At 35.3% G+C, this 23,828-nt stretch overlaps 1 protein-coding gene across 11 annotated transcripts in view; it reads right to left on the reverse strand.

Annotated features, from left to right (window-relative positions):
• LOC131410785 (sodium channel protein type 3 subunit alpha) overlaps positions 1-23,828 on the reverse strand; it is an 80,879-nt gene that overhangs the window by 11,536 nt on the left and 45,515 nt on the right. For all 11 annotated transcript variants that reach the window (XM_058549146.1, XM_058549143.1, XM_058549144.1 and 8 more), the window contains exons 16-19: positions 23,152-23,622; positions 11,511-11,631; positions 10,226-10,380; positions 9,321-9,494 (exon numbers count right to left, since the gene is read on the reverse strand). In XM_058549146.1, coding sequence (XP_058405129.1) covers positions 9,321-9,494; positions 10,226-10,380; positions 11,511-11,631; positions 23,152-23,622 — 921 coding nt within the window. The remainder of the gene's footprint in view (positions 1-9,320; positions 9,495-10,225; positions 10,381-11,510; positions 11,632-23,151; positions 23,623-23,828) is intronic.

Consider the following 23,828-nt stretch of genomic DNA (forward strand, 5'->3'; position numbering starts at 1 on the left):
ACCCTGGAAGTCCTGTGACTGGTTAATGAACCAAGTGATATGAGTTCATTTCCCTTAAAATGGCTAAAGATAATTTTTTGAGTTTAATATAAATAGTTTAAAAGATAAAAACCATACAGTCACCTCCATACATTCAGATGATACATTTCAACTCAAAAGCTTGCATAATTTTTGATGGCGAAATCTAGAGGATTCCTATTAAAACCAGAAATAAAAGAGTATGCCCACTACCAAAATTATTATTTAACACTTTCTGGAAAAAGAAACAAGAGCTATAAGAATTAGAAAAGTGGAAGAAGTCATTATTTGCTATTGTTGACCTCAAAAAAAAAAAAGGGAATAAAGTGAAAAACTATTATAAATAATAGCATAATTATTTTAGTTGCTAATATATTTTTTCATATTAAATTTTTTAAAAGTTTGTGTAAGAGTCTTTTGGAACTACACAAACTTTAAAATATTAACATGGAAAAAATAAAAGTATGAGAATAATCTAAAATATTATCATTTTAAGAAGAAGAACAATCACAGAGGACAAATCCCACTTGATATTAAAACCATTTATAAATCTGCAATAATTAAAGCTGGCATATTAGTAGAGAAAGAAACGAATAAAACAAAATAAAGTCCAAATTAGACCCAAGACATAGTGAGATTTAGCATGTAGACAAGCATAGCATTTTAAATGAGAGATGAAGAAACCAACCTAAATGAGAAACCATTTTAAGGAAAATAACATTGGAGCCTCACCTCACAACTTACACCAAAATAAGTTCCAGATTGATCAAAAATTAAAACATAAAATAAAAATGAAGAAACAAAACAAACCATAAAATTGGAAAAGAACATGAGAAAATGTTTTAATAATCTTGAAGTGAAATGGTCTTCAGAAGCATGAGAAAAACCAGGAAGGAAAAAAAAAAAAGACTGATAAATTTGACTAAATCAATATGAAAAATTTCTACATGACAAAAAAACAAATTCAAGAGACTCAAGCCCAAATAGGAAAAATAGTCATACCACATGTGACAAAATAGTTAATTGCCTTAATATAAAAATAGCTGCTACAAATCAGTAACAAAAAGGTCATTAATCAAATAAACATCATACGGATTCTCTCTAAACTTTCATTTAATCTATCTGTTTGAACATAAGATTCATATACTCTCCCTATTGAAAATAGAAGGAAAGGAAAGGAATACAAACAAAGAGGATACGAGAAGAGACAACAGGAGGAGAGTTAAAAAGAATCCTGGACTATGGAGAGCACAGGAAAGATTACTTTCTCAGCAGAGCAGAAGCAGCAGAAATCCAAGTGTCTGCAGAAGCAAGTAAATTGTTCCAATGACCTCTCAAAAGGCACTGGACCTGGAATCACCAGGTTCCTCTAAAACAGGGGTGGTAACAGATAGCACTGAAAACAGAATTGATTGAAAGTCTCTATACAGGAAAGCTGGAGTTTCTTCATCCACCCCTCTGCAGCCTTGCAGGAGAGCAGAATGGAGTAATACACTTTCACAGCTTATAGAGTAAAATCTATATCTGCTATAGAGGTCAGAACATAGAAATAATAATCATATTATGGTTGGGTTTCCTTGTGAGACCACAGAAGCCTATACAATGCATCATGCAATTGAGGGTTTTCCAGTAATAGTACCATAGGGTTTAAAAAGTATGTGGACTAATTCAGTATTTCTTGGAGCATCAGCACCTGGAACTTCAGATTGCTAGATGCACACCTCCTCGCTTCTACCCCAGGACAGTCCTATTTCCTATCTGCTAGGCAGCTTTTTAGAAGCTGTGGTGAGGGCCAGGTACAGAGCTGCCATGGAAGTGGTGGCAAAGGGCTCTTGGTGAAGATGGAAGGTTGGGGATACTGGAGATGGCGGGATTTGGTCAGCTGGGATGGGTAAGGTTTACGGCAGGAAAGGGGTGGAGGATATCCTGTGTCTGTGAGAAGTAAAGAGCAGTTCCTATGCAATGCCAGTCAGGAATGAGAATCCATTTTTTAGGGGCCGGCCCCGTGGCTTAGCGGTTAAGTGTGTGCGCTCCCCTGTTGGCGGCCCGGGTTCAGATCCCGGCCACGCACCGATGCACCGCTTGTCAGGCCATGCTTTGGCGGCGTCCCATATAAAGTGGAGGAGGATGGGCACAGATGTTAGCCCAGGGCCAGTCTTCCTCAGCAAAAAGAGGAGGATTGGCATGAATGTTAGCTCAGGGCTGATCTTCCTCACAAAAAAAAAAAACCAAAAAACAAAAACAAAACAAACAAACAAAAAAAGAATCCATTTTTTATGTAAGGGGAATTTGTAACTCAAGGCTGCCTCTTGGCCTTTGACATTCCTTCTACTTCTATCTTAGGCATTTACAGCTTATTTATTTGTCTTTAACTTTGTACGAGATTAGAAAATTCACCATGCTCAAAAGTTGTATAAAAGCAAACATCTTGGTCATTATGGTAATGTTCATGGCAGTGGGAAGCTGGAGATAATCTAAGCGTTTATCCCTGGGGAACAGATGAGTAAATTCTGGTGGTGCATCTCTGTGGACTGCTATGTGGCACATAGAGGCAATGGGTTCCACAGGAATTTCATGTAAATATTCCAAACATCAGTGTTTTTAAAAAATGAGGACTTTGAATCAGGTGATTTCCAAGTTTGCTTCCTTGTCTGGAATTCTATAATTCAGTAATTTCAAGATGATTAAAGCAAAATAACACTATATGTTATTCATGCTGAAAAGACAAATCACAGTATTTTTCTTAACGGATGCATCATCTTTAATCAAGCACACTACTGGAAAAATACTTGAAATGCTGGTCTGATTGATAGTGAGCATGATTACTTCTGCTTATGGGGTACATAATTATGAATCTATCCTCAGGTTTAATTATTTTTTTCTGGAAAGGTAGGAATTATTTTTGACATTTTACGTAATGAACGTGTGTTATACAGTCACTTAACAGCTAAGTAACTATTCTGTGCCTCTATTTCCTCATCTACAAAATTGGGATCATAACAATAGGTGCCTCAGGGGTTGTTGTGAAGATTAAATGTATTAAGACACAAGTTAGTTTCTATTAATATCACACATGAGAACCCTTATCTGCCTTCATAGTCACTCTTTGGAGTTCTGGCTGTTGAGTTGGTATGGTATCCCATGGGAAGGCATTTAAGAAGAGAAAGAGCCATGTGGATCTTCCTGAGGAAGGTATTTGATGAGGTCTCCCTGGAGGCAAGGAGAACATTTCTTAAGCCGTTGCTTGGTCCAGTTAGTCATAGTGCTGTTGGTGTGGTGTTGAAGAGGAGGGTCCAGACCCCCAATTCATTTATTAGTTGATAACATGGAGGAGAATCCGCGATTGATTGGTTGTGAGGGGTGAAAGAGAAGGAAAGGCTGAAGGTGACATCTGGCTTAGCTTCATAGATATAGCACCACCAGACTAAATAGGGAATTCAGGAAGAAATGCAGGACTGGAGGGGAAAGATAATGAATGTAGTCAGAGGAGTTTCAGTAGGTATTATCTAGGAAGCAATTAGAAATGTGGGTTGAGGGGTAAGGAAAGATCGGAATTAAAAACTAAAAGTCTCTTTGTGCTAAAAGCCATAATCTTTGAAAGAATGGAATATAGGATTTTATGCTGTTAAATTATTAGGATTATCTTTTTAAATCTGGCCAGTGAGAAATTTTTCTTATTAATAAATTGATAATGCTAGAAGAGAATTAAATCATTTTTTTTGGAAAAAAGGAACAAAGTGAATCATTCCTATTAGGAGACATTTACAGGAAAAGGCAAAGCACATACTACACTGTTTACACGGAAGTATGTCTGGAAAGAGATCAGAAATTGATATGAAATGACAAATAGTTTATAGTTATTCAGTTCCTTTGTCCCAAAGTTCTTTTAATTTAATCTGATTCTCTCCACAAGAGCTCCGAGTGAAATTCAAGCAGGGGTGTACATATTAGCGAGGCATCTCACTGTATTCATTCACCACCACTGAAGGCGACGACCTTTGGACTGTAATGTGGGAACTCTTTGACTCTTTGTGTGTGATCAGCACAATATTTCAAATAGGTCTGTGCATTGTTGCAAAATATGGGACAAAGAACAGAGTGTTAGACAGAGGTAGCTCTGCTACCTTCTAGTTATATGACATCTCTAAACCTCATTTTGTCAGTAGCAAAATAGAGATAATAAGACATCACAGGAGGCTTAAGAGGATTAATAAATAATTTATAATTAAAAAGAGATATTGATAATGAGGTTTGTAAAGCAGGGGTTAAGAGCATAGTTATTAGAGCCAGACTACTTGGGTACAAAATCCAACTTACAGCCACTTAGCAATGTTAACTTGGACAAGTAACTTAACCTTTCTTTGCCTTAGTTTCCCCATCTGCAAAATGAGAATAATTATGGCTTCTAACTCATAGAGTTTTGAAGATTAAATGAGTTAACATATATAAAGTGCTTTTAGTAGCAACTGTACAGAGTAAGCATTAAATCAGGGTTATCAATTTTCATTATTATTATTAAGGCTTTTAATTAGTGCCATTCCCACAGTAAGTGCTTAGGAAGTACTAGGCATCTTATTGTGCTATTACTAATACTAATAACAATTCCAGCTTCATTACTGAGGACGCCAATATGTCAAGAATAAACGTCAAGAACTAAGGCAGGAACCACTAGATTCTAGAGGCTGCTGGCAATTGGAAATACATATAAGAATCAGAAAGTTTCCCTATTCTGCATTTGTTCACTTCAACAGAACAGCTGATGAGGATTCTAAGGGGCCCTTGAACAAACAAGAAATGTTTCTGATCAGCAAACATCAAGCATCTCACTTCAACCGCATCAGCAACTTGTGCCATCTGTGAAATGGGAATCCCTTGTGGGCAATAAATATTTCACAATGGTTGAATCTTTTACTCAGAGTGTGTTTTGAACACATCAGCACCTTAGGATAATTTAGAACCAAATTTGAAGTTGTCATGATAGATTCTCAGGTTAATTTTCTTGGGGATGACATATATGCAAAAATTAATAAGGACAAGAAATTTGAATTATTTTTAATAAATTACGTTTATGTATTTAGTTCATTGCATGGCCAATAACGGCATCTATAATGTAGCTCGTATAGTTATAGTGTAGGATAGTTTGGTTTTTATATGAAGATAGTATCTTTTTGACCTTTGGATAGGAAAAAAAAATTACCATACAGAATCAGAAAAAGTGGTCCATTTAGTGTAGTATTCTGGCAGACAAAGGCATGGATTAAGTTGTCCTACTTGATTCCAAACTGAATTATCATTAGTTGTCTCTCTCTTCATCTTCATTCTTTCCTCAAACTTTCCAATATTTCCAGTACTTTATCCCCATCACTTTTATGAGACATTCCTTATTCGTGATACAAATGACCTCATTTTTAAAAAATATGTGTCTTTTCCAAGTAATCATGTCACTTGACCTCCTTGCAGCCTTTCACAAAATTGATTACCTCTCCTTTGGAAAAACCCAACTATCGTCTCTGGGCTTCTGTGACACCATGCATAGTCTGTTTTCCTTTTTCTTCTAACTGCTACTTCTCAATCTAATTTACTGGCTCCTTCTCTTCTGCCCAACTTCTAAACATGTCCCCAGAGTTTGGTCTGGGCTCCTTTGTCAGCTTGCATTCTCTGCCTAGGTGAGCTAATCCACTTATGAGCCATGAGGTTCATGGCTTCAAACGCCATCTATATCCTGATGACTCCTAAATTCATAATCAGGTCCTGGCTTCTCCCCAGAGCTCAAGACTTAGATAAAATTCAACAACTACTCTTGAATGTCCAATAGGCATCTCAAACTTAGTACATCCCTCTCCCACCTACCATCTGCTTGCCCTGTCAAACCTTTTCTTCTTATTTTCCCCATTCCAGTTAACGGCTTCATCCTCTATCCTTTTGTTCATGGTGAAAGAAAATCTGTTTGTCGAATTCCCCCTTTTCTTCACACCACACATCCAGTCCATCAGTAAGTCTCATCACGTTAGTCTAAGACACAGTCTTCTCTTTCCTAGGTTATTAACACAGCTCCCTAATTGATCTTCCTGCTTCCACTCTTTGCCGTTCTTTCTCCAAGCCAGATGTGATCATTTTAAAACAGTAGATCAGATCCCTGTTCACCACCTGCCTCAAGCTTCCAATTGTATCTATAACCAGTATGCAATAAATTACATGATATATACGATATATAATACATTACGATAAAACATGAACTTCTTACCAGGCCACTAGGCACCTGTCTGAATTCAGTTTCTATCACTCTCACCCATGTTTTATCACACACATGCACAACAGTTTTCTTTCTGCCTCTTGAGTGTCCTCAGCTCATGCTCACTTCAAGGCCTTCAGATTATTCTTGTCTATTCCCTCAGGTCTTTGAATGACTGGCCCATTGTTATAGATTGAATGTTTATGTCCCCCTATAATTCATATGTTGAAACCTAATCCGCAATGTGATAGTATTTGGAGGCAGGGCCTGTGGGAGGTGATTAGGTCATGAGGGCTCTGCCCTCATGAATGTGATTAGTGCCCTTATAACAAGAACTCACTGGTCCCTTCCTCCATGTGAGGACACAGTGAGAAGGCCATCTACGAGCCAGGAAGGTGGCTCTCACCAGACACCGAATCTGCCGGCGTCTTGGTCTGGAACTTCCCAGCTTCCAGAACTGTGGGAAATAAATTTCTGTTGTTTATAAGTCACTTAGTCTATGGTATTCTGTTACAGCAGCCCAAATGGACTAAGACACCCTTTCTCATCATTTACCTCCCCAAAGACACCTTCCCTACCCTCTAGTTAGTACTCTCTTCCTGTTCCCCACCCTGCAGTCATTCTCTATCCCATCATGCTGTTTTATTTCATAGCGGTAATCACCAACTGCCTTTATTTTACTTTCAGATTTAATTGTTTACATCTTTACTGTCTCTTCCAATCTTCCATAGAGTATAAACTCTAACAGGGCTTGATCTGTCTTGTTCATATCTCCTTTGGCTAAAATAGCATGTGGCCCTTATTAGGTGCTGAAAATATTTATTGAATAAATGAATGAATTTTAGGAGGTTGGACAGATAGCCCACTACAATCTACTTTTACTTTTAGGTAGGGAATTGAAAAGATTAAATTTTTTATATAGATAAATTTCTCAGGGTTTGAAAGCATACTTCTAGTTTGAAGTACTTCATTTATATCTCAATTGTTTTTTTTTTTAAGCTTTCTGTGGCTGTTTAGTTTTGTTACAGCAATATACCTTATGGAATGTGAAGCCCTTTTAAGTATGTTTTACTTGTACTTTCAAAAACTGTTTTAACTCTACGTTTACTTTAGCTTACTGGACCCAGGGGTCTGAGAACAAGTTGTTTTCTGAGGTTACATTAATTTACATATTTCAGTCCCTGCTTTGAAAAAGAAGAAAACAGACCCATTTAAAATAACATAACTTGCCCAAAGGTAGAAGGCTTTAAGTACCCAGTTCTAATCTACTAATATAGACTCAGTAAAAGGGAAGTAATTTTTTGGGCACCATTCTTTGTCATTAATTTATTCATTTTGTTATTCATTAATTCATTCATATATCCAGTAGTTACCTAAGTGTCTATGTTAGGTATCTTAGGACACAGACATGATACAAAACCCCAGCTCTTGAGAGATTTTTGCATTATATTCATATCTTCTATATGGGGGAAATAAATGGAAATACTTAAAGTACAATGTAGTAAGTATTTCAGTGAATGTCAATTCTTCAGTAAACGTAAATATTTCAGTGAATTTCAGAATTTTCTGGAGAAGTTCTATCACATTTGTAAATGATCTTCATACATGACAAAAATCTTTTTGAACCAGAGAGGATTCTTAACTGTATTTAGTGTTCCATCATTTCAAGGAGGAGCTGGAGATTATAAATGCTAAATCCCAAAGCCAGTCTGAAAATACAATATTACATTGGTACCAGTTAGACAGGAAATCTTTGGGGTAAAAGAGCACTGAATTTAGAATTGGGGAATTTGGACACTAATCTCAGCTTTGGTACTAAGTAGTTGTGGTATCTTATGACAATTCTGTAAACTGAGGCTTCAGTTTAGAATAAACTGTTCAGAAAACTGTCTAGAATAAAGGCTAGATATTCTTCAAGATCCATTCCAGTTGCAGAACATGGGAATATTAAATTTCACTTTATGGATAGCTTTTTAGGACAATATTGACATTCATCTCTATTATTCATTCAAGACCAGCCATGGAAATTGGAAGTCATTTCTTGTCTATTAAAAGCCACCTGGCAGCCGATTTCTTCTCAACTCAAAGGGTTAAACGCGCTTTGGTTATAGAATTATGAGAATGTATGTGTGGGAGAAAGGGGAGTAGAATTTAGCCCCACACTTGTGAAAAATGATAAAAAGAATGAATGCACACATAGGGCAATCATTGATTCCTAGTGGCAAGTGTTAGAGCTAAAAATAAAGTGCTTTATGATTGCTAGGAAACAGTAGAGATAGTGCTTAAAGTACCTGGTTTTGCTGGGAGGCTGTGAAGCCTTGTGCGAGGGAATATCACAGACTACAAAGAACCGGATGACTGTCATTTTGCCCTAGTGCCTCTCCATGGCTTGGAATAAAAAAGTAGGCTGCCAGTGAGACAGACCTCATTATTGGCAACGTTCCTATGACTACTACCCCAGGGTAATCAGATTCAGAGCAGGCTTCCTACACCTAACTCTTCGCCTGATAAATATCTGATTAGCTACTGAGATATCTAACCACTGATTTAAGAATGGAAATGCATTTTATTGTCTCTGTGGGTATGTGGCTGAATGAATACAGTAAAGGTTATTTTAACATTATTTAGTAACATGTACTCTAGTAAGGGATTAAAGTGCAATTCTCACAATTCCCGGCCCCAAATTTGTCTTGATTTTATCTCCTGGAGATGTTTTTTTAATTGAACTGTTAATAAGCTGAGTGCTTAGATCTGTCAATTAACATATTTTTAGCTATTCCTTACCTTGAATTCCTTAACTTTCAGAAAAAGAAGAGCTATCTGCTTGTGGCATAGAACAACTCTGTCTGTGTTTTCTCTTACCACTGTCCACATTTTTAGGACCTCATGTTTTCCATGAGACTTTCCTCATTTTTTGCATTTATTGTAGTTTTTAAAAAGATAATTTCATAAGTATGTCAGCTTAGTAAAACTAAGTTCTCAAAAGTCAAGGTTTTAATCATACAAATACCTGAAATGTCAAACTTGCCTCTTTAAAAATAATTTCATAAAAGTCACTCAGAATACTTACATCAACAATCAAGAAGTCTAGCCAGCACCAGGCATTAGTGAAATATGTTTGAAATCCATAAGCTACCCATTTGAGAAGCATTTCCAGAATGAATATATAAGTGAAGACCTTGTCAGCATATTCTAGCATGGTTTTGATAGTCTTTCGCTGTTCAATGTATATATCTTCAAAAGCCTGTGAATCAAGAATACATTTATTTTACTTGAATGGCTTGCCTCCACCAAATACTTGATTAAATTGCTTAGTATAATACTAGGCACAAAGCAATAATTTGATAAATATAGGCGAATATCAGACAAACATCGAACATCAGACAAAATCTAAAGACTAAAACTAACAGAAAATGTTGGCAAGGAAATGTCAATATCTTTACTGACTTGGTATATGCTTTCTTCTCTGCCCTCTCACCTCAAAGTCTCTATCTCAGTTACTGCTACAAAGACATGCTTTTAGAGAAGTAATATGAACTCAGAAAATAACTAAAAGTTCTATTAATGACGGATAGGCTTGGCCTATTCCAGCATTACTTCCCTGAATGATCTGGCTTATTTTGGAAGAATAAATTGATTAGACATAAAGAAAACGAAATATACTTTTAGTCCATAAATGTTAATATGATTATTAGGGAGAACTGGATGGTATTTGACATAGTTACAGAATGTCTGTAAATGGCTGTCTCAGTGAGGAAAACATCTGTTAGATAAACACCAGATGAGAAATGCCATCTGGCTGTTCATGGTTCTGATTTACTCTGTACTGAATTTTGCATAGTTCAGCCCTGGGTGCCAAGCTCTGCAAGGCACAGATATACCTCCTCCTTTGCTTCTTAAACTCAGTTAATGCTTCTTTAGGAGAATAAGCTATTTCACTAGAACCTGATTCTTGCCAGTATGCGTTTCACTTACCAAAGCACCACTACTGAGAAGAATCATGAACACAATGAAAGTCTCAAACCAGTTGTGTTCAACAATGCTGTAGCAGGTTTTCCGGAGATTCCACCAGATCTTTCCTTTGCCTTCTTCTATACTTACTTGACAGAAGGGAAACTTTTTAATACATCCTGAAAGATAACATAAAATATAAGAAATCAGAAAAATATATTTAAGTCCTAAATAGGAAAAAATAAACTTTTTTGCTCCCTCCCCATCCCAGTCTCAGATCATCATTTTATAGGGTAACTGACTACTTCATTCTCTAGTTATTTTCAGCATCCCTCCTGTATAATGAATCATTCTCAGACTTATATATTCAGCCAGCTGCCTAGAATTCAAGGAATTACTTTACCAAGAGTTGCTTGAGTATAAATGGTTTCATTCTTTAACACTAGTTAGGATCTTTCTTTGCCTCAAGGCCATTGATGGAAATAGGGTCCAAGAACACCTCTCAGGTTTGTGGAAAAACTACATGTTCAAATTGTTTATTCATTTTGTGATGTGATCTTGGATTTTTACTCCCTTCTTTTCATGCACAGAAAATCCCCCTGTCTTCCTAGGTATCAGCCACTGTCAGTTTTCCCAAGCTCATTTATTTTCAGCCTCAGTGCTTTTCTTAGTCACACCTATGACTCATCTTGTCAGTCAGTATCTCTATTCCTTTGTTCTCCTCCTCTTAGCTTTCATGTTATTTCTAACTTCCATCTACTCTCCTGTTCTAACTCTCTGAGCTACTACTCATCGGATTAAATCCAATCACCATGAATCAGCAAATCTTTATTGATTTATGTGAAAGAGACTGTACTGGTCGCCGAGAACAACTCCTGTTCTCCCTGCCAAGGCTCTACAGAACATCTTCATCCCCAAACAGCTCTGGCCACAGCACAAATTAACCACATTTGAAACTGTTAGGGATGGGGTGTAATTATTGCAGCATCTATAAATCAAATCACAACATTGCCAATGAGGTCTAAAGAGATTGCTACATCAATGAGGTGACATTCCAGCGTGCCATTTATCTCCACGTTCTAGATGATGAAAATAAAAAAGACACGTCAAATCATCTTAATTGTCCAGGCACAGACACTGCTATAGAATAATTCAGAAATACAGATAAATTAACTTTTTGGAAGAAAAAGGAAAACAAAGATAAATATGCCTTCACCATTTCTTTGAAATATTTCCTTAAAGTGAGGTATGTTCAGTCTCTGTAAGGAAAGAGGGGAGGTTGCATTTAATCGTATTAGAGCTTATTTACCTTCAGTGAAACAAGCTTCTGGTTTAAGGTCTTCCTCGGGTTCAATTTCGGCTTGTTCACCTTCCCGGGGTGGAGCAACATCAACTGTGCTTCCTTCAGATGAGCTGGTTGCATTTAATTTCTGGAAACAAAACCCCATTGCAAAGATGTGATTTTTCTCTCCTTTTATTCAGCTAATTTGAAAACGCTTTATCATAGTGTGAAAAAACGGCAGTGATAGCATTTGACTCCATTAACATTACTGATAATTATTTACTAATAATTTAACATAATTAAAGTCCTACAATTCAAAACAATGTAACTACTGACCTGATTCAGACAAAAAAAGGTTAGACAGCATTCAACATGGGTGATTTGGAAAGGATGGATTATACTGATTAACTTGTTTTATGATCTCCATTTGTATATGGATGCCATATGAAAATAATTTAATACAGTAATACTCAGCCCAAATCAAGAATAGTCTGATAAAAGTTGGGTATGCTGACATCCACTACTGATTGTATTAATAAAATGCATCAAATCAAATGGTAATTTCCACCTCTTCGATGGAAATTTTCAGAGGGCAAAGAACATTACCAGTTGTCTCTAACTACTGTCCATGTTTCTGTAATTTTAGAAAGGAAGAGCGGCACATTAACATTAGTCACAGTCATTATATTTCAACTTTGAGCTATATTTTTCTCTGGCTTACATAATTGTCTTCTTACTTTACTAGCAGAAAAATGATGGATCTCTCTCTCTCTCTCTTTTTTGAACTGTTCAAATGAATTCAACACTTGCCAAAAAATTCTAAATGAAATAGAAATTTCTTCATAAATAGCATTGTCCAGAATCTTTATAGACTTTCATTAGGAGCACATTCTGAATTCAACATGTGATCAGGCCGTGAATTTTTCCTCTAAATAGTAAATCACTGTGACATGCCACATGGCTAGGAAGAGCCACTTTATCGTTACAAGAATAAATATCTAATAAGTACTCTGAAATCACTTGGGAAGATATTATGGATGTGCAATGTTTTATGAAAACTGATGCAAAGACATGACCTACAGCACAACCTAGGCGATGTAAAGCTTTTAGAATGAAAGAACAGCACATGGACATGGTAATGATTTCAAAGCCCCCATTAACTTTAGTAGCTAAGTGGTAGGGTCACTCTGCTCTAGCCTTCTGAAAGAGTTAATACGTTGTTGAAAAATGCCTAAATGACTCCCTGAACATAGGTCATACTGGAGGAAATTGGCTCAAAATTCTTGATTTATTGAAATCATAATGCAAATGTAGTTTAATATTTTATTATGTGAACTAATTAAAGAGTAGTATCCAGATGATACTTTCTGCAGTGTTACTTTGAAGGTGAGACTAACCAGGTCCAAATAAATATATTATGAAAATTACTTTAAGTCAAAACATAATTCTATAATAAAATACCTCCTAGTCGGGAGTATGCGAAAGAGAGAAGCTAGGCCATCATTTTGATGGTTCTTATGATCATTTTAGTACAAGAATTTTTACCATTAAATTCCTCTACTTTTTGGAGAGGTGGAAGGCTAAGACACATTTTTTTCTCCCAGGAGTTTTCTGCTTCTTACAGCCAGGATTTCTTTATTCTTTTAAGAAAATCTCAGGAAAGCTATTGGTGGATTGAACTGCAGCAGGTTCTGGTATAATGAAGAAAATACTGGATAATTGTTTGAACTCAGAAACTAACTCTTCTTTTCCGATTTCATTGGTGGTTTATGGGTTGAGCACTATGATATTTAATGAGCAGCAGCAATAATATCCACTGCATAAATAAAACCAATGAGAAACCAAATTATTTTGAAGTTATTTATAAAAAGTTTCATGTTTCTTCTTCTTCTTCCTCTTGACCAATTCAAGCTCAATAATTTCTTCTGAGCCTGGTCCTGGTCCACCTCCTCCAAGAGGCCTTTTTCTCTTGCATGATTTCTCCACACTAAATTTTATAGAAGGTTTAGGGCATTATACTTGTTTGCTTTGATCAAATATTTTCATAAATATATATACAAACTATATATGTACATAAAATTATATATGTACAAATTATATATTTATGTACATATACATATATACCAAAAATGTACATACACACAGATATATTGTATATATACACCAAAAGGTCCAAGTATAGAATAGATGCTGTGTAGTTATGATGAGTTTATGAAGAGTGAATAAATGAATGATTAAATGCATTTTTGTATTACTCTTATAGAAAGAATTGTAGTATTTAAATAATTTCATCTCTCCATTTTGATATATAACTCAGTCATGGCCTTGACAGAAGTCTATTTAATTGTATAAGAAAATGTATTTTCTTAATGAGTAGGAATTATTTAGTTAATAATATTTTAGTGATAAAAACATATGATATTTCCAAAGTGTTTCTCTAAAATATTGGCAGACATTCAATAAAGAAATCTGAGGGAAGAAAGTAAAAAGTATATATGTATATACACATCAATATAGGTACAGTCATGCACTGCACAACAACATTTCAGTAAAGGATGGACCACATATACGACAGCGGTCCCTTAAGATTAGTACCATATAGCCTAAGTGTGTAGTAGGCTATTCCATCTAGGTTTGTGTAAGTACACTTGATGATGTTTGCATAGTGACAAAATCACCTAATGATGCATTTCTCAGAACTTATCCCCGTCGTTAAGCAACACATGACTGTATACTTTTCCATTTGAAACTTGAGAAAATATACTCATCCTTTACTTCTCATTTACCACTGTTAATATAATTGTAAGATGTTCAGTTTTGCACATTATAATTGTCTGCCATATATTCTACAAGTATCTTATATTTAAATACAAATACTTATTTAAAGCAAACCCTTCACAGCACAAGTAACAGCTGCTAATCTGAATGATAATTGAATCTACTGTTTACCAAGTATTGACCTCTGGATATATTTTTGTTATTGGTACTGTCTTTAGATTATAAACATTTGTGAATGTGGTTAACATGTTTGGATACAAATAATTTCAGTTTTCTAAATGGCTATGGAGGTTATGCATTCATACATCATAAAATAGAGAGGGTCAGTAGTGAGTTACTTTGGCTCTATCTGCCTGGCATTATAAGGTATAACATGTCTTTTGAAAACAGACAAGGGAAAAACTCTGCATGTATTCTGCTCTTCTCAAACAAGCAGAACCTATTTCACATGGAGAATTGCTTCACCATTATCCAGGAGTTTTTCTGATTATAAGGATAAACTCTTTAAACTTACACTCTGGAAAGCTCCTTACGGAATGTTCAGACAGAGACTTACAGACCCTCATGCACCAAAGCTTAAAAAGTAGTTGGTAGACTAGTGTTCATTTCACTAAAAAGTGTTTTGTGGGAGGCTCCTTTCCCTATGGAGGTTGACATAAAGTTAATTCTTCCTAAGTTGGAGAATCAGGTTTATTCATATTGTAATCTTCATTGGCCACATTTTTTTTTTTTTTTTTTTTGTGAGGAGATCAGCCCTGTGCTAACATCTGCCAATCCCCTTCTTTTTTTGCTGAGGAAGACTGGCCCTGGGCTAACATCCGTGCCCATCTTCCTCCACGTTATATGGGACGCCACCACAGCATGGCTTGCCAAGCAGTGCATCCATGCGCGCCCGGGATCCGAACCAGCGAACCCCGGGCCGCCGCAGCGGAGCGCACGCACTTAGCTGCTTGCGCCACGGGGCCGGCCCCCATAGGCCACATTTTTGTCATAGGAAAGTATATAATTTTATTCTATGAAGTTATAAAAATATTATATCAACTACAAAAAATTTCAAAAGTTGTGAATTTACCTACATTTATATATTAAAGCTTAGACTGTGTTCTTAATAAGTTACAACAACTTACCAATTATGATATACTGCCTAACATGCTTTAGTCACTGGATACATAAAGAATTTTACTGCTGAAATTTTAAATCATTAATTTATATCCTAGAAAACTACTTAAGCATTTAAAATTCTATACATTGATATAATACTATCTATATAATCTAAACATTTTCTAATTAAGTTCAATACTTTGGCATTCATACTCTGGTAGAGGGTAGTTTGTGATACATTTTATCAAAGCCATACCAAAATGACTTTCAAATATATTTAAAAGTGTATAACTGATTTAAAAGCAAGTGACTGATGGTAAATACAAAGAATAACTTACTTTATATTGCCATAGCTGTGATACTACAATGATATAAAAAAAGCAAAGAAACCTGAAATGAAATTTTCCATATTAAGGAACTTGATGACTATACTAAATAACTAAAATTAATACTTGTTGAGAAGTAGTTAGAAAAATATAATTAGGTATATAGACATAACAATAGAAAGCTTCTGTATGAAACCATATAGTACAAGTTCAAACTTGTTTTCTTGTACTATTTTTCTCCCTAACCCTCCAATATTTTATGGCACTTAACATTAGATTCTCCCATCCCTTGTAGAAACTACTGAGTCTACAGAGGGATGATGGCTTATGCTCTACAAATGCACACTGGAAAGCAAGTTTTAAGATGCAACATTCTCCAGGCCTAATTCAGCCACAGAAAACATGCCTGGCTGTAGCAGAAGCCTGGCGCAGTGCTGTGGAAGCCGCACACTGATCCAAGAACCATGTGCTCAAAGACATGGTACCTGAATATGAAGTTTTCAAGGTAAATCGCAAATACCACTCATTAGAAATGACAGAAGCAGCACTCATTAAGGCCATGAGACCATTTTTTCCCCTTAATAACATGAACTTATATAGAAATTCCCCCTTATGATGAATATTGCTCTTGATTTTTATCCAGTTAAATAATGAAATTTAACTTTCAGAGGTAGAAGAGAATGTTAGCAACTGGCCTACTTCCACTGAAATGCGCTCACATTTCACTTATTTTCAATCAGCTATCATGTTTGACTCTCACAAATTACTGTGTGATTCAAGAGGCAAAAATAAAAGATTCAGCCATTACAGATTGCCTTTAAAATCTAGCCATTTTTCTCAAAACTTCTGAGTTTTGTCTTGCAAATACAAGAAGAAAATATTTTGGTCACATACACTATCAGGGCCTTAGTCTGATCCCTTGGATATGCATATCCATATCTTGACTTATGACATTTCACTTGAAGAACAGCCCATAAAGCCATTGGGCTGCTTGTCCAAGGCAGGAAGAACAAGACTAAAACCAATAGCTCTTTTTTCTGGACCAATTATTGAATAGTTAGAAATATAAACCACCTCTATTTGGTTTTGCCTTGACATATTTTAAATGTGCAATACCCCTGGTGCTCCTTTTATTTTAAAATAGGCTTAATAAGAACATATATACGAAACTGAAAATAACTACATGGTAGTTGAAGAGTAAGGTGAAGGGGCATCAAGAAGGCAAAAGAAAAAGCTGGTTTATCTTGAGAAGATTACAAAAGTTTCCATCTAAACTAGCCTCAATTGAGTTTTATTTCAGCAGAAGTATGTTAAAGCACCAAAACGCTTCTCTAAGGGTCAAGATGGGTTTAAAATGGCTATTCACACACCCATCTGAGCCTCTGGAAGAATTGCCTCACATTCTGTTTCACAAAGAGCATTTGGAAGACACAGAAAGCATAACAGAAATCAGAAGCTAGAGGTATATTCTCCCACTGCTCTCCAGATTGTGAAAACACTGGAAAAACAGTGTCTTTTCCAGAAGAGCATGTACTTGGGACCTTAGTCAAGCATCTATTTTCAAAGTGTCCGTAAAGGCTTTGAAAAGGAGGGAATCCTGTTATAAACAGGCTGTGAAAGATAATTTGCCGGTACCTTTTAATTCTATTCTGCTTGTGAAGGAAAAAAATCAGATTTTCTCAATGACTAATAATGTTATTATACTCCTAAAACTAAAAAGTCATTGCTAAGTAAAAATTATATAAATCACCAGGAACTATATTTTTTTCTATTTTTCATTAATTTTATTTTTGAATTTGTTGCCTTCTACAACTAATTCTCGGTTATCCCTAAAGAAGAAGAGAGTATGTATAAATTAAACCTAGAGACAACCTCCAACTCTAATTAGATATTCTTTTTCACCAAAAGCCTTGAAAACTGCCAATACTCATGAAGTTTTTGCTTTATAATTTCCCTCCCAGAACCCTCACTCCAGCTGAGATTTCAGTAAGCAATGGTATCAACAGGAGAAAGCTGAGTCAAGAGAATAAACTAAAGATTTTAGTTAATCCACAAATCTACAATAATAATTTTGGGAGACGCCCTTTACTCCTCATAAAACTATAATTTATAATTAATAATTAAAAGCAGGAAAATTTCCAAGTCTCTTTTTTGCCTGCTCTGTTTTGGGAACATTTAGGGAGAAATTAATGTAGATAAGGGAAATAAAAAAAATGGGCCAAGAACCTAATGACAAGATGCAATGAACTTTTCCTACCCCGTATCATGATGCTTTCCTTCTTTAATTACTTTACAGTGATCACTTATGGTTTTGCAGACACATGACTTAACTTTCCTAAACTACATGAAAATCCAAGATATGTGGTGCCCAAATGCATACAGACTATGGCCCTTCATATCCAAAGACTCATGATCACTCTACTCTTTTTTTTAACAGACCCTTTCCCCCCAAAAATGAAAGCAAACTTTCAACATCTGTAGCACATGAATTGGACGGGTTGAAAATTATATTCACAGATCTGAATATAATGATCTGAAAATGGCAGCACTATCAAAAAAAACCCTGTGAGGGTCCTTTTGGTAATACAGTTTACTTATAAGGGCTGAATCAACAACAAAAGTTGTGGTTTTATTTTAATGAAATAAAAACAGAGAAATAAAAAAGACACATGCTCTCAAATTCTTATATTGAATTTTAAACATTCCTATCATGTTCTAAAATTGATATAAATCCTATAGAGCATGCAACTTTTGCTTTTAAAAGTCTAAAAGACTAAACTGGAAAACTCATTAGCAGAATCAACTGTGATGTTGGGACTGCCTGCCTCGCCTGACCATGCTGTGATGTGTCACACGATTCAGCAGAGAGCAGCTGGGCACGTCTAGCACTTCCTTGCCATGGCAGGGGAAGGAACATAGCTGAGTAGCATGCAGGCCAGTCAAAATTCACTTAGAAAGTGATTGTACATGTACAACTTGCTTGGGTAACCTGGGTAAATTGGTGGCCCGAGCCTCTGGCTGGTTAAAAAACACCAGAGCTGCATCTTGATGGCTCCAGCTGGATTTTACCCCTGTGAGAAGTAAGAATGGTAAGCAGTGAAGGTTACAGTATGATATTGCTAGACTGTGCTTTGGAATTCAACTTCAAATATGATTCGCAAGAGCATTTATTCTATTTCCTTCACCTAGGAAGACATTGAAATCTTTTAAGAACTTATTGGTGAAAATCCATAGTTATATAAAAATTTAAAGAAATCATGATTATGTGAACTTTAAGAACACAAGGAGAAACAAAATTCTACATTATATCTTGTCACAAGATTTGTATAATTCCAAGTTTTTTCAAAATAAAACAATCACTGTTTTGAAACCTATACCTTCAATTCTCTTACATTTTTTCATACAAAGCTTTATATTTGTTTCCATACCAGCCTGTTTATGTTAGTGGTCCATATATATGGATATAATAGTTATTTATATATAAAATATGTACATTGTATAATACATATAACAATGATATTTTTATCTCTAAAAACTTCTAAGGGTCATTTCTCCCCAACCATGCCAGATATACTTTATCATGAAAATAAATGGAAGGAGTAGAGTAACGAAAGTTTTCAAATACCATCTAAATTAATGATTAATTTACTGCTTCTTCGTATTTTTGTGAGGAAGACTGGCTCTGAGCTAACATCCATTGCCAATCCTCCTCTTTTTGCTGAGGAAGATTAGCTCTGAGCTAACATCCGTGCCCATCTTCCTCTATTTTTTATGTGGGATGCCGCCACAGCCTGGCTTGATGAGTGGTGCGTAGGTCCGCGCCGGGATCTGAACCTGCGAACCTCGGGCTGCCGAAGTGGAGCGCGCGAACTTAACCACTACAACACTGGGCCGGGCCCCCTTTTTTTTTTAGTGAGAAATGTATCACTCTTTTTGGTTCAGCGCGTCTGATTTCTCGCTTTGTCAGCAAAGAGAAAGGATATTCTGTGCTCTCCAAAGCGCCACTCAATGTTCTTTTTCTACTTGTGGTCAAAAAACTAACAAGCATGAACCAAAATGTCACTTTATGGATATGTTATTTTTAATTTGTGTATGTACGTATGTGTGTGTGCAATAGCTATTAAAAACGATTAACTCAGCCAACATAAGTGTACATTTGAAATGTGACCTGTGTTCCAAGCAGTAGTTTCAAGAAATTTCAGATCAAAACTGAATTTTGCTGGAATTTATCTAAATCTGCTCTATAATGTTAGAACATGCTGATTTTTGCTTTTATTTTTAAAAACAGCGTACTTTTAATCTTTGTGTGAGTGCATATGAGAATCGCCCTATTACTTTTTTTTTTACTGATGTTTTAATAGTTTATTACATTGTGAAATTTTGGGTTGTATATTTTTCTTTGTCCATCACCATATATATGTCTCCCTTCACTCCTTGTGCCCACCCCTGCCCCCATTGCCCCTGGCAACCACAATACAGTTTTCTCTGTCCATGTGTTGGTTTATATTCCACATATGAGTGAGATCATACAGTGTTTGTCTTTCTCTTTCTGGCTTATTTCACTTAACATAATACTCTCCAGGCCCATCCGTGTTGTTGCAAATGGGACGATTTTGTCTTTTTTTATGGCTGAGTAGTATTCCAACCCTATTACTTTTTTAGAGTTCTTTTGGTACTAATTTTGAAAATCATCTGCATAAAATTTATTACTGAATTTAATTTTACTGTGCAAAATAATTTGAAATTTTATCCTAGCTTTATAAAAGTATTTAATGTTATATTTACTTTGATGTATTTTCCCACTAATATATTTGTACGTTTTAAACAATTTCATTACATTCTGTCATTGGATTCCACATATCCAGAATTAGCTCTGAAGAGGATAGAATGGTTATTAAAAAAGTCACCCAATAAAGAATTTTTGTTCAGATAACAAAATGTTTTCAGGGACTTGATAATGAGGAAGACATTGTATCTCATTACAAATTTATGATTATTTAGCCACTAAAAAATGTTATAAAAAGGTAGTATCCTTCTAAGCAGTCATTAGAAGTATCTGTGGACATTATAGAGTTTTTGAAGTATTCTGGAAACCAACTGCTTGGTAAAAAGAAATTAAGATGTATAATTTCCATAGATCCAGTGTGATAAAACCTATGATTTTAATGTAGCAAAAGTTTCTCTGCCTCTTTGACTTTTCTACCTCTTCTTGACCACAAGTTAGTCTTGTCCCTAGTCTTCCCCTACTTTTTCTTTATAATTCCTTCTTTGGTGAGCTTCACTATTTTCAAGGGATCAGATAATTATGAAGTCTGCATTATCAAAGCTACTTTTAAACCCTGACCTCTCACCCAGCCTGTGGTTCCCAACGCTGTCACTTCTAATTCAGTATTGTCTCAACTGGATTCCTCCTCTTCCCACACAAACCTGGTAACCTTCCTAAAAAGGCCAGTTCAGGTAGTGCAATTACCGTTGATCTAATTTCCCAGATTCTTTACCAGATTTGTCAAATTGCCAGTTACTCTCGGTTCCCATACTTGTTGCCCCAGCCCAGAATTCCCTCACCTCATTGCTGTCAAGTGATTGTTACCGCATTCTCCATGATAACCCCCTTTATCCCTCACTCTAAACTGTTTTACTCATGATATCAAATAAATTTTCCTAAAACCTCACTTTTCTGTCTCCTTTCCCCTATGTCAGTGACAAATAGCTCCTTATTGACTATGCAGCCAATTCCAAACTCTTTGACTTACTGCAGAGACTTTATAATCTGAAACTACCTTACACACCCAAATGCATTTTCCTACTGTCTTCTCAACCAATACCTTATTCATGCTGATTGTTTCACTGCAGCGTCTTAATACCAGGCTCATTCTCAACTCTGGCTTTCGTTTCATAGGTTTCTGCTTTGGCTTTCTGTTCATATATTTTGACCCAAGCTTTGAGGCCTATTTCAATTTTATCTCTTCCATTTAGCAACTAGTTATGTTCTTGCTGTTCTCAATACCTATAACCTTATATTCAGTCCTACAGGATTAAACTTTTTAATAGGTCGTTAATGATTTTGTGAGTTAGTGTTTGCTTCCTCAAAGATGTTGAGATTTCCCTGAAGGGTTCTGTTAACAGAGCTCTCCTTTAACGCTTCCTTACTCTTCGTATACAGCAGAGTGCTGAGTTCACAAAAAGTGCTCAATAAATGCTAGTTAATTAACTAATGTTTTTCCTTAAATAAATCTACATCAGATGATGGGAAATAAAATTAGAACTGATTTCTTATTTTACCAGAATGAGCAACAGATAAATTAGAATTGAATTCATTAAGCAGACTTTGGGTGGAATTCTGAGAAAGAATATTATACCTCATATTGTATGTATTTTGACCTTTTTCAAAATATTTTCAAATTTACTATTATAATATATCTCAGCAGCTCTGAAATGCCTGAAAAAAGGATCAGGAGACTGAGTTGTGACACTGTCAGCTACCTGTTACTTGCACAAATTCTGTCGATATTGTTATTAAAAAAGAAATTTCCAAAATATGCTCATAAAATCAGATATCATTGGTCTGATTCATATGGTGTCAATATTATACCCTCAAGCTAAAACATGTCTCTTATAACTCCATGCTAGACTTACTTCTTACTGGTACATTAGAAGTCCATAAGTAAATAATAGTAAAAAATTTTAATCCTGTTCTCCACAACACAGAATTGCAGAATTAATACTATTAAGCTACTATTATGTGATCCTGTGAATTCTAATCATACAGTAGGAACAATTTCCTTTCTTCTTTCTTTTCTTTTAAACGGTAATTAACATGACAGTAAGAGCAGCTTTTCACTCTACAGTTTAACTGTAATCCTAAAGTGGAGCTTTTCTAAGTAATTCTTAGTATTTTCAAGTTAATCTGTGAGACCTTATAGATTTGCTTATCTTTGACTGAGCAAAATGTAATCAGTGCTACTTGCACTTCCCTGATATGTATAACACTTTCATAAATGAATAACACTCTATCATAGTCAATAAAACTTTCAGAGGTGAACAAAAACTACACAAAACTTTCACATTAAAAGAATCATAGCAAAACCTAATATATTACAGAAAGTAAGGAGATGACACTTGCACAATGATCGATAAAATAAGGTTCATTGATTTTTCTAAAGAGCATAATATAGTGTAGAATAGAATGTGTTAAATAACGTATCTTTTTGGAAGGCCATATTTTTTAACCAGACTTTCAAATTATCAAGATGAATATACTCATTTTTCAGAATAATGATTTCATATAAAATTTGGAATTCCTATAAATAGATTTCCCAGTAAAGAATATCTCATAATTTCCCCACATTACCGTATATATGAATTTCAATATACTTTTAATAATATAAACAGTAAAAATACTAAATAATCATAGTGCATGGTTACCATAGGAAATGCAACAAAAACTTTAAAAGCATTCTTACCTCTTTGCTTTCTTCTAGTTCTGACTCACTGCTGAACTCTTCAGTATTTAAGTTTTCAAAGTCAGACTCTCCAACAGCAATTGGCACTGTTACAGTGAGGCTGGGGTTGTTTATGAATGACATATAATCATTTTCATCGATTACATATTTTTCAACACTGCTTCCAGTACCTACACCACTGGTGGTTCCATTCCCATCTTTAAGATAATTAAGCTCTTTGCTTATTTCAATTCCAGTATTATTGGACATGCAGCTGTCTATTTTGTTGCCTTCATGGATTTCTATAACTTTTGGCTTTCTTAAAAAGGTTTTTCGGAAACACTCCCGTATCTTATTTTTAACATAATCAATTCCTTTTTGCATCCTTCCTACTGCAATTTGGAGATTGTTCATTTCATTATCATCGTCAGTAGCAGCAAGATTGTCTGAGCTAAATGAACTCAACAATAAGGCCAGAAAGAGGTTCAGAACCTGTAAGAAGAAAAGAAAATACATACACAAATAGTCAAGTATGCATAGAAATAGTAGCTTAAACAAGGAACTTAACAGATCTTTGCTAAAATTAATTCAATAGATACTTCTTGAATGCTTACTATATTTCAGACACCAAGTGTTTTTATTTATTTTTTTTACGATTTTATTTATTTATTTATTTTCCCCCAAAAGCCCCAGTAGAT

Source organism: Diceros bicornis, chromosome 10, assembly GCF_020826845.1.
Source record: "Diceros bicornis minor isolate mBicDic1 chromosome 10, mDicBic1.mat.cur, whole genome shotgun sequence".
In the NCBI taxonomy this organism is placed as follows: domain Eukaryota; kingdom Metazoa; phylum Chordata; class Mammalia; order Perissodactyla; family Rhinocerotidae; genus Diceros; species Diceros bicornis.